Raw genomic sequence first — 16,535 nt, forward strand, 5'->3', positions numbered from 1 at the left:
TTTAGGGAGGTAGAGCAAGCATTGCCCTTTCTAGAATCGTGCAGGTTTTTAACCTGATGGGCAGCTGGGGAAGGAAGGCAGGGTTATATTTTCCCTATAGCTGAATACGACATACTTCCTTAAAAGAAACCGCAGTCTCCTTTTTTCTTTTCTTTTTTTTTCCCTCTCTTTCTCTCTCTCTCTTTTTTTTTTTTTTCCCCTTTATTGGGAAAATAGCACCCAAATGGCAAAGCTCGTCTTTTAAGCCATCCCAAGGACAGAGATGCAGCTCGCTCAGCCAGACCAACGGGCTGTTATCACCGGAGGGTACAAAAAAAGGAGGATTATTTTCTACCTCTTTTCCTACATTGTCATCAATAAACACAGCAAAACAGCATAAATACTCCATCAGCAGAGTTGTTCCAAAGAAACGTCATTTTTTGGAGGGGGACACACGAATATAATTTGGGGCTAGTGCAGAGAACTCGGCTGTGATTTCAGAGAGCAAAAATCTCCGAAAGGCTCAGTTTAACGTGGAGGGGAATTCAGATTTTCCTGGAAGGGTTTTGCTAGAGGTGCGTGTGCGTATTTTCTTTCTTGTGACAGTCTGGCGCTGGGGACACCACCACCGCCTGCACCAAAGCCTGGGCACAGCCACCCCCCTCAAATCTATAGGGACACAGTGTGATACACGTACCTCATATATTACATAGCTATATACCATATACATCGGATATATACACAGTCTTTGTCTCTCGCCTTCTCCTAAAGATACTGATTGAGCCTAGCCGCAAACCTCCTTTTATTTTGACCCCACACACATCTGGGTAACACCGTGCACTGAAAAAAAAAAAAACACATCTTCCGTGTGGATGGGGGTCCGGTGCTTTAAGACGACGTACCCCATCCACATCCCTATTCCCCCTCCCCCCCCCCAATTTTTTTTCTTTTTTTTTGCTATTTTCCCCTCCCCCGCTTCCCACGAAGCCCCGAAGCAGCCCCAAGAGGTGCGGATTTCGCTCTCCTCGCCCTCGCCCCGCTCTCGCCGCCTCCGAAGCCGAGCGGGGAGCGGGGAGCAGAGGCCCCGACGGCCCCCGACGGCTCCCGGCGCTGCACGGAAACCCTACCTGCGCTGCTGGCAAATGACCGGCGGCTGAAGTCGCACTGAAAACCTCCCCTTCAGCACGCCGAGCATCTCTGGAAGCAGCAGCCCGGCCGCTGAGGCTGCCTCTCGCCAGCCGCAGTCGCTCGGTCTCTCCCCCCGCAGTCGCAGCGGAGGAGGCGCATGTTCTCGTACTCTACGTGCTGGCTGCCGGGCTTCGTATTTTAAGGGAAACTGGTTATTTATTAATATTATCTCTTTATTCATTTATTTCTGGGCGGGGAGGGGTGTGTGTGGGGGTGAAGAGTGGTCAGGTAAAGTCCCGGGAGCTCGGGTGAACGCTAGAAAGTCTATGCAATTTTTTTTTTTTTTTTTTTTTAACACGGACGCTTTTAAAACTTTAAAAGAAAGAAAGGGCTTGCTCTCTCAGAAGGAGTCTTTTCTTTTTCATGCGCCGGTTCTGGAACCAGATCTTCACCTGCTGGTCGCTCAGGTTTAATCGGTCTGAGAGCTCCCTCCTTCTTTGGCGAGTAATGAATTCATTGACCATAAACTCCCCCTCCAGCTCTGCCAGCTGCAGCTTGGAATAGGGTTTTCGCTTTTTCCGGGACCGTGTGTGCATCGGGTACCAAGGAGCACCTGGCAAAGGGGGGAGCGAGAGTTGAGCATTTCGCAAGAAAAAAAAAAAATCCTCTTAAAAAAAAATAAATAAAAAAGAAGGGACACCCTCAGTATTCCTCTCCACACCTCCCTGCTGTCCCAGTGTCCCCGCTGTCCCCGTCCTGGCGGTGACCAGAGGTGCTCAGGGATGCTTGCAGCTCCCTCCCAGAGCCACGGGCGATGCGTGGGAGGCAGGGGAAGGGAAAGGCGGGGAGCGTTATAACCGGGGCACGGAGCGAAAGACGGGCACCGAGCGGGCGACAAGGCTGGGGACACCCCCCTGGAACCTGGGGGTGTCCACCGCCGCTCCAGTCCCTGCGGCAGGGGGAAGAGCCGAGAGACCTGCACCCAAATGACAGCGTTGAAGGCTGCTTTTTTTTTTTTTTTTTTAAGCTTCCCCCCCCCTTTTCTTCCTCCTCCCCCCTTGCCTCGTGCAGACACACCTCTGCGAAGTCCCCAAAAAGCGCCTCGACGCTCTGCCAACCGTCCGCGCCGTCGGTCGAGGAGGGATGCGCAATCACTATCTCCCTCTGCCTCTCTCTCTCTCTCTCTTTTTTTTATGGGATATTTACATGTTTATAGCCTTTTCTTTTAAAAGAAGCACCACCTAATAAAACATTAGGGATTTCGGTGCTACCCCTAGTGGTCTCAGCACACATAGGCACGCCGCTTCCCATCGCTGAGCCCATGAATTACACCACGAAGCAGCCCCAAGCCGGCAAGTTTCCAAGCAAACCGCCCCCCCGACGCTCTCCCGGGTCTTACCACCGGTGCCTAAAGTGCTGCCTTGGTTCAGGGGGGACACCAAGCTCCCCGCTTCGCCGGCCGTGCCTTTATTCCCTTCATTGAGCAAGGACGAGCTGGAGTCTGACTCCAAGGACTGGCACGACGGAGGGTCGTGGGGCACTGCCTCGGCGGCCGGATAGTCATATTTGCTGAAATTGCCCCCCATGCCATTGGGGAGGCCGGCTTCGAGGGGCAGCAAGGCACTGTCCCTGCCCCTCTCCTCCCGCTTGAGCCCGGCCGTGTCGGAGCAGGTTTCCCGGTAGTAGCATTTGCTTTCCTCCACCCGGGCGAGGTCGCAGGCTCTGCCGAAGGAAGGGTTAATGGAGACGGGGCTGCTCAGGTAGGGCTGCGGGTACCCGTTGCAGGGCTCCGAGGATGCCCAGGGCAGGGAGCAGACGTTGTCCCGGCGGGGGTAGGAGAGGGATGGCAGCCCGGGCAGCTGCCCTCCGGAGGCTCGGAAATTGGGGAAGTAGAAGGTGTCTCCCGTGTGGATGTTCACCAGAGGTCCCACAAAGCCGGGATTAAGGAGGTTGTGCTCGCCCATTTCCGCGGGCCTGACCGAAAGCTTCTACTTTATTGCTATCTGACATTAAACATAGTTAAACCGACGGCTCGGCCCCATTGGTCCGGGGGGGTCACGTGAGCCCCAAATTGCGCTGGGAGGGAGGGGGGGGCCTCCCCTCCCCTGGCAGCAGAGACAAAACACAACAGCAAGTTCCGCCTTTTTACGCCTTTTCTCTCCCCCCCCAGGCCCCTCTTCACCCCCCAATCATAAAAAATCATAAAAAATCCCATAAAGCATTTTATTAAAAAAAAAAAAAAGGCAACGGCTCCCAGCGCTGGCTTGAGAAACGCGAGGCACCCTAAAATGTCATATTTAGCATAAAATAATCGATAGGCGATGGTTTTGCCCCAAAAACTCACCCCTCCCCCGGCGGCACTTCGGGGCCCTCCACCAGCTGCAAAAGCGAGACGGGTTCTCATTAATTAGCTCCTTTATTAACTAAAACAGTTCGAATTTACAATATCTCCCCAATAAATTACTATTAGATATTGTGTCATATAAAGTTTACAGGCTTTTTAAGGAGACGAATGATCGTGCCCGCAACAGGCTCATATTTACGCGCGGTGGGATGGGAGCTTTGGAGGCTATTTGAGACCTTTTCGACTCTTCTGCCTTTTTTTTTTTTTTTTAATTATAATTTTTTTCCCTCCTCTAGGACCGGGTGGCTTTGTCGTGGACTAGGGAAATGTAGCCTCCTCTTCCCAGGCTGCAGCCTCTCAAGAAGGGCTGGAAGATTTTTAACAATCCTCAATCGCTTTTATTAATGATCTGTGTCGAATAAAGCAAGACAGAAGAACAGGACTGTATATAGCCTTAATTTACCCGGTATATATTCCATATGCAGGAAGACGCACACACATGCAGCATATACGCATTTTTCTCATTTCTTTTGCCTTCTTTCAGGAGAAAGAAGAAAAATGAGAATTCTCCCCAACCCCCACGCCGCTCGGGTCCCCACCCCTGGAAATATAGGTACACACACACACGCACACACTCGTATCTGGTTCCTTGCCACCTTATAGCAATATATTCTGTCCTCGTAACACTACAGAGCTCTTCTTCCCTCCCACCCATCGTCTTCTCCTGGTCATACTGAAAAGAGCTTCTGCACAGGAACACAAGGGAGTGGGGAAAAAAAAATCAATATTGGCTTCTTTCACTGCAAAATAAACACGTTGGAGGGAAGAAAAAAAAATACTGAAAAAGGTGTATTGTATGGAAACGCGGAACCGGGAAAACGCAAAGACATTTGATGGTGCTTTATGCTATTTGGGGGTGTTATTTCCCTCCTTTTATTTTTTATTTTTTGGTCTTATGCCCATTTTCTCCCTCCCCCCCCCCCTCCCCCTTTTTTTAAAAAAAAAACAAAATGCCCACCCCGTTCGCTTTATTTTTGCATGGCTTTGCATTCCTCCCTGCCTTAAGCAACTCCCAAGCGTTCCCTTGCCAGGTTGCCTCTGCGAAGTACCGTAAATATTCCTGTATAGGTAAAACCGCTGCGCGGGAGCGGAGGCGCTCCGCGGAGGCTGAGCCGAGCTGGTTCAGCCGCACCTCCCCAGCTGGTGCCTTTCCAGACAGCAAACAACCTCCCCCCTCCAGTATTTGAGATATTCCTCCAGCATAACATCATTTTCCCCGCTTCACCCTCCTCCTCTGGCAGAATACTGGGGCTTTTGCTCAGCCCCTTCCCAGCCCTGTAGAAAAATCAGGTGCCAATAAAATTACTCCTTTAGCTTTTTTTTTTTTTTTTCGTATTCCATGGACAGCTCCTGAAGGTGAAAAACCTATTTTCTACGTTTCCCATCTCTCTTTCTCCCTGGCACATCTATGGATACGCTACATATTCTACATACATACCTTGCAGAGATACGTGCATACCTTCCTACACGCTTTGCCTGTGAAGGAAGAAATACGACTACTAGAAATATTTTGCTAGAATGAAAGTTTAGCACTTTTTTTTTTTTAAACCTTGCCAAGGAATTTTTCTCCCTGCAGGTATAAGTGCAAAAGCTGCTTGCAATTTCTCCAAGAGTGTCGTCTCAGTGCAGAAGAAGCGCTCGCAACGCTGGGCAACCGTGGAGGGGAATAGTTTATATAAAAATGAGCACGTGATCCCCGTAGGTTGCCATATGAATTGGCTTTGTTTGCTGTTTTTTAAAGAAAACCCTTCCTCTACCATGCTCTTGCTTTGCAAAATTCCCCCTATAAGACGTGCCCGGGTGCTGTACGGCTTTGTTCTCCACCGGACCATGGAAAAGTCCATTTTCGCTTCACAGGAGTCTCGGCGTATTTGGGGCTTTTCCTCTATATTCAATCTGATTTTTGCAGGGTGGAAAAAAAGAAAAAAAAGTAAAATAAAAAATCTGACGGTTACCTCCAAATAAACATTTCAGGAGGCGGTTGCAGGGCTGAGCTGCGGAGCAAGTGAACCACAAACTGCGCGCTGAGTCCTGCGGGAAGGGACATTGTTAGCGTGGGCATCACAGCAAGGCAGAGGGAGAAAAGCACCCCCCGATTCCCTTTTATTTTTATTTTTTGGAGAGCCGAGAAAGGCTACAGCCGTGCCTAGAAATGGATTAAGCGATGCACGGCGTGGAGCGGAGGTCCCTGCTCTTGGTGGCCTTCGTCTCCAGCGGGAACAGGGCTCAGCGCTGCTCCTGCTGCAACCAGACAGCAGGTCCAAGAAGGGGAAAAAAAGAATCCTAAGGACTCATGAGTAAAGCTGCAGCGTTTCCCTGGGAATTTCTTCCCCATTAAAAATGCATTTCCCAGTTCAGGTTGAGCGCTTGGGCTTTTCAAATGCTCAGCGCAAACTGAGCAGTGCTTAAAAACGAAAGCCTGAGCCGAGTCCTCCTGCTTGGGGCACTGGCACTGCTGCTTAGGCAGCCTGATTCGTGCACAACCCACTCCGAGCGCCGGCTCCAAAAATATATCCCGATTTCTACCTCATGTTGCCTTGTGCAACCCCCCTCCTTTTTTTTTTTTCTTTTTTTTTTTTTTTTTTCCCGCGGTGTTCCTCCTCCCAAAAAGTTGCCCAGCCCAACTAGAAATCTCGGAACCTTTCCCCGTTTGCAGGAAAGCCCATTTTCAGGTAGAGTCCTTGTAGAGGCAGATATTTAATAATCCTGACGAAGGGTTTATTTTCTCTGCCTCCCCATGTCCAACACGCAGTTTTTGGGAAATGCTCGTGGGAAGAAGCCGGGGAACGCTCCGTGCCTGTGGGAGACGGGAGAGCAGCCCCCGAAAAAGAGGAGAGGAAAAAGAGGCTGCAAAAGCAAGATTGCAACGTCTCAGTTCAAGGTCACTGTCTAGTGTAGTAAATAGGATCGACATCTTATGCTAATGACTGTCTCGGATGAGCATCAGTCATTGCACCGAGAAGAGCCCGGGGGAAACAACCCCAAGTTTGGGGCTGACTTTGCTGTGTTTTGCCCTGTGCCCGGCTTGGGGGTCTGTCCCTGCGCTCCTTCTTCGCCTGCCCTTTTTGCACCATTTCATCCCCTCTCTACCGAGCGTGAGAAATAAAATCTTCCCTTCCCCGCCTCCCGCATTGCATCTTCCTCCCGTGCAGCCCGCAAGGCTGAGCTCGACTCAAGGCTACCACTTGAGCAGACTCTTTCTCTCCCACCTCTCCAGCCTTGTTTCTTAAAGAAACAAAAAATAAAATTAAAATGCAAATTAAAAATCAATAGAAATGGCTCCTGCCTAATGCCCACAGCAAAATCTTCACGTTTCAAATGGGAAAGACCTAACCCCACTTCCAGTTTTCTCTCAGAAAAGACCATGAAATTTAACCCTCATATAGGGCAAAAATCTTTACCATATACTGCATCTTCCTCCCTGGAAAATGAAATTAAAAATATATTAAAAAAAAAAAAAAGCAAATTGAAACTTCTGCTTGCGCGTGTGCAGGTTGGAAAAACAGATCCCGTCCTGGCTCAGCTTTTCTGCTTAACTGAATTTCGCCCCAAATAGGCTGGGAGTTGTAAGGAGTTGCGGTGACTCGAACAAGAAGTTAGCTGCCAGGGTCAAAAAGGAAGTATTTAGAATAAATATATAGATACATGACACGGGGAATAAAATAGAGACAGGCTTTGGAAAGCCCGCAGAACTGTTATTTTGGGCAAGCTATATATCATTGAAACCTGCCCCAGCTACTTTTCTTGATGCGGAAAATGTATGTCCATAGACAACTTATAGACATATAAGCGTACAAGACCGCTTATATATTTGTCTGCATAGACGTACACGGAGAGAGAGGGTAGTAAAATTGAATATGTAGGAGCTGGGCAAAAAATTGCAACGTGGAAAACCGGTAAATGTATGCGAATAAAAATGTCTGCGACACTTTAGCTCATTCAATATACAAATCATCTGGGGCAGCTTTCAGTTTTAAGGGAGGCAGGTCCCAAGCTTGCGAAACCTCCCGCTTCAGTCTCTCCTCGGTGCACGGAATAGTTAAATGCCTGAATATCATTATATTTTCCCTAGCTTTGCCAGCAGAGGATCTTCTCCTCCTATTAGACTAATGTAAACTGATGCCTGCATCCTTTGTAAGGCAAAGGTTTAGCCCCAACTTCAGGGAAGTTTGCTTTGTCCGCAGCTCTGCTTTGGGTGAGAGCTGGCGTTTCGTACTGTAACCCCTTGGAGAGCTGAACCCCCCCAAGAACTGTAACAACAAACCAGTTAATGGTCTAGAATTCACGACTCTTGAACAAATCTCCATTGGAGAGCCTGAAAAGCGTGATCTCACTTATTTAATGTTCCTTGTAAAGGAAGAGAAAGTGGTAGGGAGGAAAGGCAGTTTATTAAACCCACGGCTGGTCCAACTGTGGTCTAAACCAGCTGAGCTCCCTGCGAAGCAGCAGCTTGCTCCCGAAGTGGAGGCGACAGGAGACACGACATTTTGCTGCATATAATTCTTAAATACCCATAAACACGAGGGCTTCCAAAGCCGTCGGTAGTATGCTGAACCACGTAGGCAGAGGCATTTTTATAAGCCAGGAACCAACAGTGCTGTAGGAGTTTGTGGGATGTGCGCGCACACACACACCGTGTTGGCTGTCATTGACTTAGAAAATAATTTCTTGGCAAAGCCTTCAGAAGTCTCTTCTCTTTTGCTGCAAAAAAAAGTCTTTTTCAAGACCAAGCGCTTCCCAAAGAAATAGCAAGTTAACCAGCAAGCTAGCAAGGATTATACTCACCTCTGCACTGAGCACGGGGCTGCGGGAGCAGAATTCCCCTTCTGGATTAGGAAGTTATTCTTTAAAGAAACATTTGGAAATATATATATATATATACATGTAAATGTGAGCGAGTTAAAAAAAAATGGAAAATTTGAAAAAGGTAGAAAAAAAAAAAAAAGGAAAAAAAAAATGAAGGGAGAGGAATATCCCTTGTCCGGGATTTTACCATAAAAGCTGCGGTTGGGAAGTTATTCAAAGTCCACGGTACAAAGGGAAGAAAAGGCTAAACTTGGGAAACTTCCTTTTCAGGGCTTTATTGTTGGCCATTAGCCCGTCTGTCTAGACTGCAAATAACACCTTGTTTATCTGTAAACAGGAGCGGGAGCTGCTTGGGGTGGCTGGGGACGAGAAGATCAAGGGTGAGGGTCCCCTCGCTTATTATGCCCACGGCTCATGATGTCAAGGTCAAACAACGCCTAGTCACGGTCAAGGGTAATACAGGAGTGACGTCACGGCTTGCTGACCTAATACCCGGCGAGCGACGGGCAAAGCGAAATGCGCAAATAGTAGATAAATGGGCACGAGAAAGGGGCGCAAGAGATTCCAGATGCGATTTCCTAACGGGAATGTGAACAAAATAAGCGAGGAAAGGTAGAAATCCATTGGGTTGGTCTTCTTGGGACACACAACCAGCGGAACTCGCCGTCCGCGCCCGCGGAAGTTGAGCGGGGGAGTGAGGAGCTGGCTCTCGGGGTTGGGGATTTGCGTGCGTTTTTGCGCAGGTTTGGTTTTAAATTTCTTCCCTAGACAAGTGCCTCTTCCAAAGCTCCTGCAAGAGGATGGCCAAATCGCTCGCTTCGTGGATCATATTTTGCCCTTCTTTAAGCAAACAAATAAACAAAAAACAACCCCTCCAAAAAATCCCAAGCCCAACTCACCCGTGTACAGGATTAGGGAAGTCTAATCTCAAAAATCTAGCGGCAGTGTTATATTGTCCGACCAGCCCGGAAAACCCAATTTCTCACCCAAAACACCGGGATTAAAGGGACGAAGCAGGCAGCAGGGTCCACTGCAGCGTGTAGAGGCAAAAGAGGGTGGGGGGGTGCCCGTGCCGAGACCCGCGGGTCCAATCCTGACCTCTCCTCGCCGCCATCCCCACCAGACCCTAACCCCGACGGCCGGGGGAGACCCAGCCCCACACGGGGAGTCGAATCCCATAGGCCCGAGCACGTCGGAGACGGGGTCTCCCTTCCCTGGGGGTAACTGCTCACGGTCTGCGTCCCCCCCAAATCACAGCCGGCTCCTCTCCAGCGCCCGAATCCATCCGTGAGCCTTCCCGGCTCCTGGCACAGCCGGGATGGAGGATAGAGGGGTTGAGCTACCCCAAAATAGCGGATATTTTAAAATATCGGGGGAAGTGTGGGAAATGACTGGGAGCGCCTGGTTTCATGGTCTCGCCAGTATTTGCCAGCCAAGACCGTCGAAAGCACTACGTGCCCTAAAGTGTAATGAATTTATTTCTTCTGTCTTCTTTGTTTTTTGCTTGCGTTTACTTTTTTTTTTTTTTTTTTTAAATCCTCCCACGCGATTTGAAAGAGCGACCGACACACCGACCGACACACCGAGAGCGCTCCCCCTGAAATGAAACCGTAGCGGACCAAAACTTCCAGAATTGGAAACTTGGTCCCAGATAGCCGTGAATAAGTTGCGCTCAGTTCGGGCTAAAAAATATATTTACCAGTACGCACTGATTCCCTCCAACAACCCCCGCTCAATAACTTCGGTTTCATCCACTTTTCCCAGCTCTGGCAATATTCAGGTAGAATAAGGAAGAAGAGAGGCAGCGAGCAGCACTCTCGCTGTCGGGATGTCGGATTTGGACTTGTCTGGAGTTGCATTTCGGCGTTTAAGTGTCTGCACACACAGCAAGAGGGTGAGCTTTTTTTTTTTTTTTTTTTTTTTTTTTTTTTTTTTTTTTTAACACCCAAAACGCGTCTTTTCTTGGCTCTAACGCCCATGCGGCACAGAGCAGGATTCACAACTTGACCCAAGCCCACTAGAGCAGCGGCGATGGGTTTCTCAAGGTATTGCAACGTTTCCTAGCCGAGTCTTTAAAAGTAATAAGAATAATAAAATAAGAATGAAAATTTCTGTCCATGCTTCCAGACCAGTGAAGCTCTCGTTTTCCAAAAATAAATGCAAGAACCCCCCGAGTTTCCTGGCTCATCAACTGCTCACTCGGAGAAATTAGGGAGGTCGGGGACATAAATCCTGGGGAAAATCCCCATTTTTTTTGCCAGCCCCCGTTTCGCCCCATTCCCAGTGCAAGGCAAAGCAGTGTTCCACCTTTCCCGAGTTTTGGGATCACTCCGGGAAACATCCCAACACAGACGGGGCTTTCCCGGTAGTGGTGTTGGCGATGTGGGCTCCATAGGGAGCTTTGTCGCTGCACTGCACCATTATTATTTTGCATACACCCCCCTCGGGTATCTGTCTTTTATATGCATTTATAAAGCTGTATGTACACCCACACATGCACACGTACCATCTTAAACACACCGGTACAGGCACGGAATGAGATCCCCACACCGCTTTGTGTAATAATAAAGGGATGCGCTTGCATAAGTATATATAAATTTATATATATAACATACATAGGATCTACCCACCACTTCATATAATAATATAGAAGGGTGCACTTGCACATATATATATAAATTCATATATACAGTATAAACAAATTGTTACATGGGCCATATCACGTCATATATCTATATACAGAGATACACAGATTGCTTTAATACCCAGACTAATATAAATTATACACACACCATCATGCCCTGCATACATACATGTAACATATATATAGTATATATGCACACCGACTTCCAGATCATTTAAAGAAAGGGATATATAAGCTTAAATGCACACACCATTACATACCCTTGTATAAATGTATATATATATGTACTCATGCATATCAGCTTGAACACCTAGTGCATCTACGCACCCATTTGTGTAGGCACCAATGCTATTTTTTTTCCATGTAGCTTTACATCGCTTGTGCCCGCTCTATCTTCCCCTTCATATAAATATAAGCACACATCCAATGCAAATTTCAGCCGCAATAACATTGTTTTAGGTTACATCCCTTTAAAAGCCTTTTTCTCCCCCCTCCCCTTTTGATCATTTAACGAGGTGATTAAATCTAGCAGATATTAAGGTAGATTGTAATCCGCCTATGGAAACAATTTCCTCTCTCGTATTTCTGTCGGAGCCGCCCGGCCGGCTCGGGGCCGCGCAAACTCCGCGGGTGCGGAGCCGGCTCCGCGGGGCGAGGGCAGGTTGCGAGATTTTTATCTGGGGCCGGAGCTGAGTCAAACAGGTTTAGCGAAACGCATCCTTTGAGCCAGAGCCCTCTCACACGCGGAGATTTAAAGAGATTAGCAGCGTCTCCGGAAAGTCATCGCGTTTTCACCCGGGATAATTGCGGAGCGGAGGAAAATAAGGACAAAAGAAAAAGAAAAAGAAAGAAAAAAATAAATAAATAAACAAGACACTCAATTGGCTCAGTCTCCGCGGGTTTATTTGCTCCATTTTTTTACTCCCCCTGGGGACAGTCCGCTTTGAGGACACGCATCTGCCCCTCGCATCCTCCTCCCGCTTTCGGGGAGCCCCTGATGAAGCGCTTTCTGCCCAAATTTGCTGGCTTGCCCCCTTTTTCTCATCGCTTCTCCGCGGAGGTTCGTGTCCGGGCTGCGCTTGCGGCGGCTGGAAGGAGGGGTGGGAGAGGCGAGGGGCTACAAAGAGGTGCACAACGAGGTGGCGGAGAGCCTCTCCTCAAGGCAAAACAACAACAAAAAAAAGATATTTATTTTTAAGAAATGTCATCTGCAGTCGGTACATATCATCTGGACACCACAATATTATATACATATACAAGACATAAAAAAAAAAAAAAGGGATGCTTTTACATATCCAAAGAACACTGTCGATAGTTAGTCGGTTTAGAGAGGGAAAGAAACAAACCCCAAAGACAATATTGTGCATTTTCCATCTTGTCAGCGGAGAACAGGCATTCCAGTTTTATGGCAGAGATATAGAAACCCTCAAGAGAACATACCAAAAATAGTATTGTACAGAAACTCACTTCCATGTAGGACCTAAATCAGCGTTTGGGATTGTTACGTGATACCGAGCAATGGTTCTCTTCCCACAATAGCAGCCTTATCTCTTATTTTCGGTCCCTAGTGCTGAGAAAAAACGAAGCTGATGCAACTTTGCCATAGGTTCTCCATACATTTTACATCGGTGGGTGAAATGGCCCGAGATATGAAAGACCGGTCACTGGCGAGGGGATCAGACTATACAGCGGTACAGGGCGACATTCAGAGTTCATCTCTCCTTTAACATAGCTACACTCTTAGCTTATATTTTTTAAAAATATACACAGTTTAACCTTATCGATGGATTTCTCAGAGCAGAATTGGGTATTCACAGTCAGAGCGGGACAGAGGTTAAATCAAAGATGCGGTCAGTGTTTTGGGGCGTGTGTGTGTGCATTTTTTAATGTCGATTTTTAAATAATGAATTCGAATCAGCAGAGTCCTGATGATGTTATCATACAAGCTACCAGATAAATATTTACGCTTCTTGCTTCCTTTCCTCGCCCTCCCTGCAAAGCTTCCTCTGTCAGGTCGTGTGGAGGTGTGCTGTCTTGGATTTGCTCACCACCTTCTTCTCCTTGACCCTCCGGTTCTGGAACCAGATAGTCACTTGGCGCTCGGACAGGTTGGTGGTGGCCGAAATCCTCCTCCGCTTCTCTTTGGTGATGAATTTGCTGGCCGCGTACTCCTTCTCCAACTCCTTCAGCTGGATTTTGGTGTAAGGGACCCTCTTCTTTCGCCCCCTCCGATAACTGCTGACTTCGGGTTGCAGGGGGACCACGTCTGTAAAAAAAAAATAATTAAAAAAAAAAAAAGGGGGAAAGAAAAAAAAAGGCGAGAAGGGAATCGGCGAGGTTACTTCATCCCGGTGTGTGGGATGGGGATTTCTGCACGTCGGGGAAAGAAAGAAGGGGGGGAAAGGAGGATAAAGGAGGACAGAGAGCGTGGAGGAATGGGAAGAGAAGGGGAAGAGAGGGGAAAAAGAGACAAGACAGGCGGAGAATGCATCCAGCGAGGGGAATGGTAGCACTACAATAATAATAACAGCAATAATAACAACATAATATTAATAATGCACTTGGGGAAAGGCTGTTTTTCTTGGCGACACTGTCCACACTGATAAACACAGAGCAGCAAGTCAACCCACAGACCAACGCACACAATCAAAGGGCCCTTCCAAGCGTTTATATTTCAGACAACGTCCGGAGCTTCCCCTCTATTTCCTTCCTTCCTTTTCTTCTCTTTGCTTCCCATTTCTCTCCCCCGCAGCCTGCAGCAGGTTTATCGGGGAGCCTCGCAGATGTGCACCCTCAAACCCCAAGCCCGGTGCAGAGACAAGTGCATCCCCGCACCCCAGCCCCTCCCGCCGGTTTGGTGCGGACAGGGAAGCTCCTCGGAGGAGAGGGAGGGGGCAAATTCAGCAAAAATCCCCCCACTCAGATACCCTCTCCTGTAGCTTTTGCCCGGGGTGAGATGCTCCGTGTTTTGCAGAGGGGCTATTGGGAATGGATTCGCCAAAGATGCGGGCAGCACCTTCACTCTTGCCTTGTGGTTACTTGGGGGGAGAAGCTCCCCCCAAGCTTTTCTCCCATTTTCGGGCAGTCCCAGCCCCTTCCCAGCACACTGCCAGGGTGCGGGGGTAACCTGGGTGACGAGGGTCCCTGCGGGGAAAGTGTCACCCGGCTGGATGGAGCAGGAGCATGGAGCCGAGCTCTCCTCGCAGGCATCAGAGCCCCGGTTATAGCTGGCACGAGTTAATGCCGGAGCCCCCCCAGCACGTAGGGGGCCATGGGCTATGGGGTTGGAGATGTGGGGTGCTGGGAATGCCGCCGAGGCCCGTGAAGGGGGCAGAAATCTCCTTCGCTGGGGGGTCTGTAAGGGTACAGGCGATGGGGAAGGAAAGCAGGGGGGACGGCAGAGCCCAAACACAGCGTGAATGGGAGCCCCCCCTCAAAAAAAAAAAAAAAAAAAAAAAAAAAAAGTACCCATAATCCAGCCAAAAACACCTTATTTCTCCAATGCGAAATGCATCGCCACATCTCCCCTTCTCCACGAAAATCTGCCGGGAAAACCCATTTCTCCATCCTCCTTTGTCCCAAAGAAACAAAACAATTAAAGCGGGGCCCCCCCGTTTTGTCTCCCAGGGGGGACTCACAAGACCCGTCCCTGCCCTCCATCCGAGACACATGGAGCTGTAGGGTTTTCCCCACACCTTACTGCGGTTATTTTCCCTCCTGGCTCCTGCATCTTTCTTCTTCCCAGCCGTGGGGCTGGGGGGCTAGGGGGGGCTGGGGAGAGGCTCTGGGAGGAAGCACGCATCATCATCTTCCTCCCCGTCGGGGCACGAAGCCGGTAGGGATGGCAGCGGGGGATTTGCTTGGCTAAAAGATGCTCCGAGAAGGGTTGGGGCTGTCAGGAGCATCCCTGACCTGCCGGAGAAGCGCCCCCCTGTTTCCCCCCCCCGCCTCGCTCCTTCCCCTCGGAACAGATTCATTTGTCACTTGACACCTATTCCTATAATTGTGCGTAATTGTGATATGATTTACTGTCCCAGCTCTCGACACTTCTCATTCAGCTGAGCCACTACCGAAGGATTTGGGGGGATTTTTTTTTTTAATCCTTTTTCAGCTTTCTGCAATTAAAGAAGAAAATGAAGAGAAAAGCACCTAGAGACGCGCTTAGGTGAGGCAACAAGAGGGAGGAGAGAAGAAAGGGAAGAATTAAGCGGCAAAGTTACTTTCCAAGCAAGCTCACGGCGTGTATTTTGATTCAGAAATGATTGCTTCACCTTCTTTCCCATGCATGTTCATACACATTGCCTTGCACGGGAGGCATTCCAGAGCCATTTCTTTCCCTTTAATTATATATACAGGCATACACGTCCGTGTCTCCGGGTGCACACTCAGCCGCGCACACGCACACCTCCGACACGCCGGCTCCCAGCGCAGCCTACCTGGGAAAGGTGATTTCCAGAGGTGTGCAGACTGCGATTGCTCTTTGGAGCAGTACATTTGGCCGTCCCAGCCATTAGAAAGAGCCCAGTGCTGGTAACCTTCCATGGGAAGCAAAGCGTCGTGCCGCGGCTCCGGGTGGCCGCCCAGCCCCGGGACCACCGACACGTCCAAATAACCGGGGACCGGCTGGTAGGAGCTGGCGAAGCCGGGATAAAAGGCGAATTCCTTGGCCCTCGACGGCAGCTCCTCGCCGGGCAGCGGCCCGCCGGCCTCGGGGTACTTTTCCCCGGGGTGGTAGGCGCAGGTTTTCTGCTGCAGGTTGACGCCGTGCGAGTGGGACAAGCGGCAGCCGTAGTAGCCGCCCCCGAAGGGGTACCCGTAGCCCAGCGCCGCGCTGGATGCCGCCCCCGACGGGCACTGCCGGGGGGGTTCGGCGGCCGCCAGCTCGGCGTACGCCGCTCCCTGCGGCGGCGGCGGCGGCGCGGGGGGTACGGCGAGCCCCGGCGGCGGCGGCGGCGGCGGCGGGGGGGGGGGCAACACGTCCCGGCAGTGCCCCAAGCCCTCCATGCGGTTTTTCTCCCGCGGGGCTTCCTCGCAGCGGCAGGCCAGGCCGTCGGGCCAGCGCGGGGGGAGGCCGAGCGGCGCCGTCATGTCATGCCGAGCTGCTCCTCCCGCCTCCGCCGCCACCGCTCCCGTGGCCGCCGCCGCCGCCGCCGCCGCCGTGGCCGCCGCCGCCGTCGGGGGAAGCTCCGCGCCGCGCCCCGCCGCCCCGCGACCCCCCCAACATATCGGAGCCGCGCGCGCATGCGCCGCCGCCGCGCCGCCGCCGCTCCATTAAGAAATCCGCCGCGGCCACGCCTCCCCCTCCTCCTCCCCCCCCCCTTTTTTTCGTCCCCCCCCCTCCCCAAGCCCGCCCCGCCGTGCCCCCGCCGCGCCGCCCACGTCACTCCGCCGCACCGACGGGGGGGGGGGGGGGGAGGCCGCTGATTGGACGCCGGACCGTGTCCCCCCTCCTTTCCCCCCCCCTTTTCACCCCCCCTTTTCTCCCTCTCCCCCCCACTTTTTCCTCCCCCCCCCTTTTTTTTCTTCCCCCCCCCGCCAAACCACTTAAAGGAGGTGCCCGCCCCGTCGGGGCCG

At 50.6% G+C, this 16,535-nt stretch overlaps 2 protein-coding genes across 2 annotated transcripts; both read right to left on the minus strand.

The window, feature by feature from the left end:
* Nucleotides 1-1,007: 1,007 nt before the first annotated feature.
* Nucleotides 1,008-3,107, minus strand: HOXC12 (homeobox C12). The gene is made up of 2 exons (XM_005027449.6): nt 2,507-3,107; nt 1,008-1,720 (listed from the first exon to the last, which is right to left on the minus strand). The coding sequence occupies exons 1-2, from the start codon at nt 3,069-3,071 to the stop codon at nt 1,482-1,484; spliced, it is 804 nt and encodes a 267-aa protein (XP_005027506.2). The 5' UTR covers nt 3,072-3,107; the 3' UTR covers nt 1,008-1,481.
* Nucleotides 3,108-11,165: 8,058 nt separating this feature from the next.
* Nucleotides 11,166-16,224, minus strand: HOXC13 (homeobox C13). The gene is made up of 2 exons (XM_021277503.4): nt 15,398-16,224; nt 11,166-13,227 (listed from the first exon to the last, which is right to left on the minus strand). The coding sequence occupies exons 1-2, from the start codon at nt 16,047-16,049 to the stop codon at nt 12,971-12,973; spliced, it is 909 nt and encodes a 302-aa protein (XP_021133178.3). The 5' UTR covers nt 16,050-16,224; the 3' UTR covers nt 11,166-12,970.
* Between the last annotated feature and the right edge of the window lie 311 nt (nt 16,225-16,535).

Source organism: Anas platyrhynchos, chromosome 34 (assembly GCF_047663525.1).
Source record: "Anas platyrhynchos isolate ZD024472 breed Pekin duck chromosome 34, IASCAAS_PekinDuck_T2T, whole genome shotgun sequence".
NCBI classification, from domain to species: Eukaryota; Metazoa; Chordata; class Aves; order Anseriformes; family Anatidae; genus Anas; species Anas platyrhynchos.

Excerpts from the sequence above, each read along its gene's own strand:
- HOXC12 (XM_005027449.6), bottom strand. The coding sequence starts at position 3,071 with ATGGGCGAGCACAACCTCCTTAATCCCGGCTTTGTGGGACCTCTGGTG. Across the intron at positions 1,721-2,506 it reads CAGCACTTTAGGCACCGGTG|GTGCTCCTTGGTACCCGATG; the intron begins GTAAGACCCGGG and ends CCCCTTTGCCAG.
- HOXC13 (XM_021277503.4), bottom strand. The coding sequence starts at position 16,049 with ATGACGGCGCCGCTCGGCCTCCCCCCGCGCTGGCCCGACGGCCTGGCC. Across the intron at positions 13,228-15,397 it reads CTGGAAATCACCTTTCCCAG|ACGTGGTCCCCCTGCAACCC; the intron begins GTAGGCTGCGCT and ends TTTTTTTTACAG.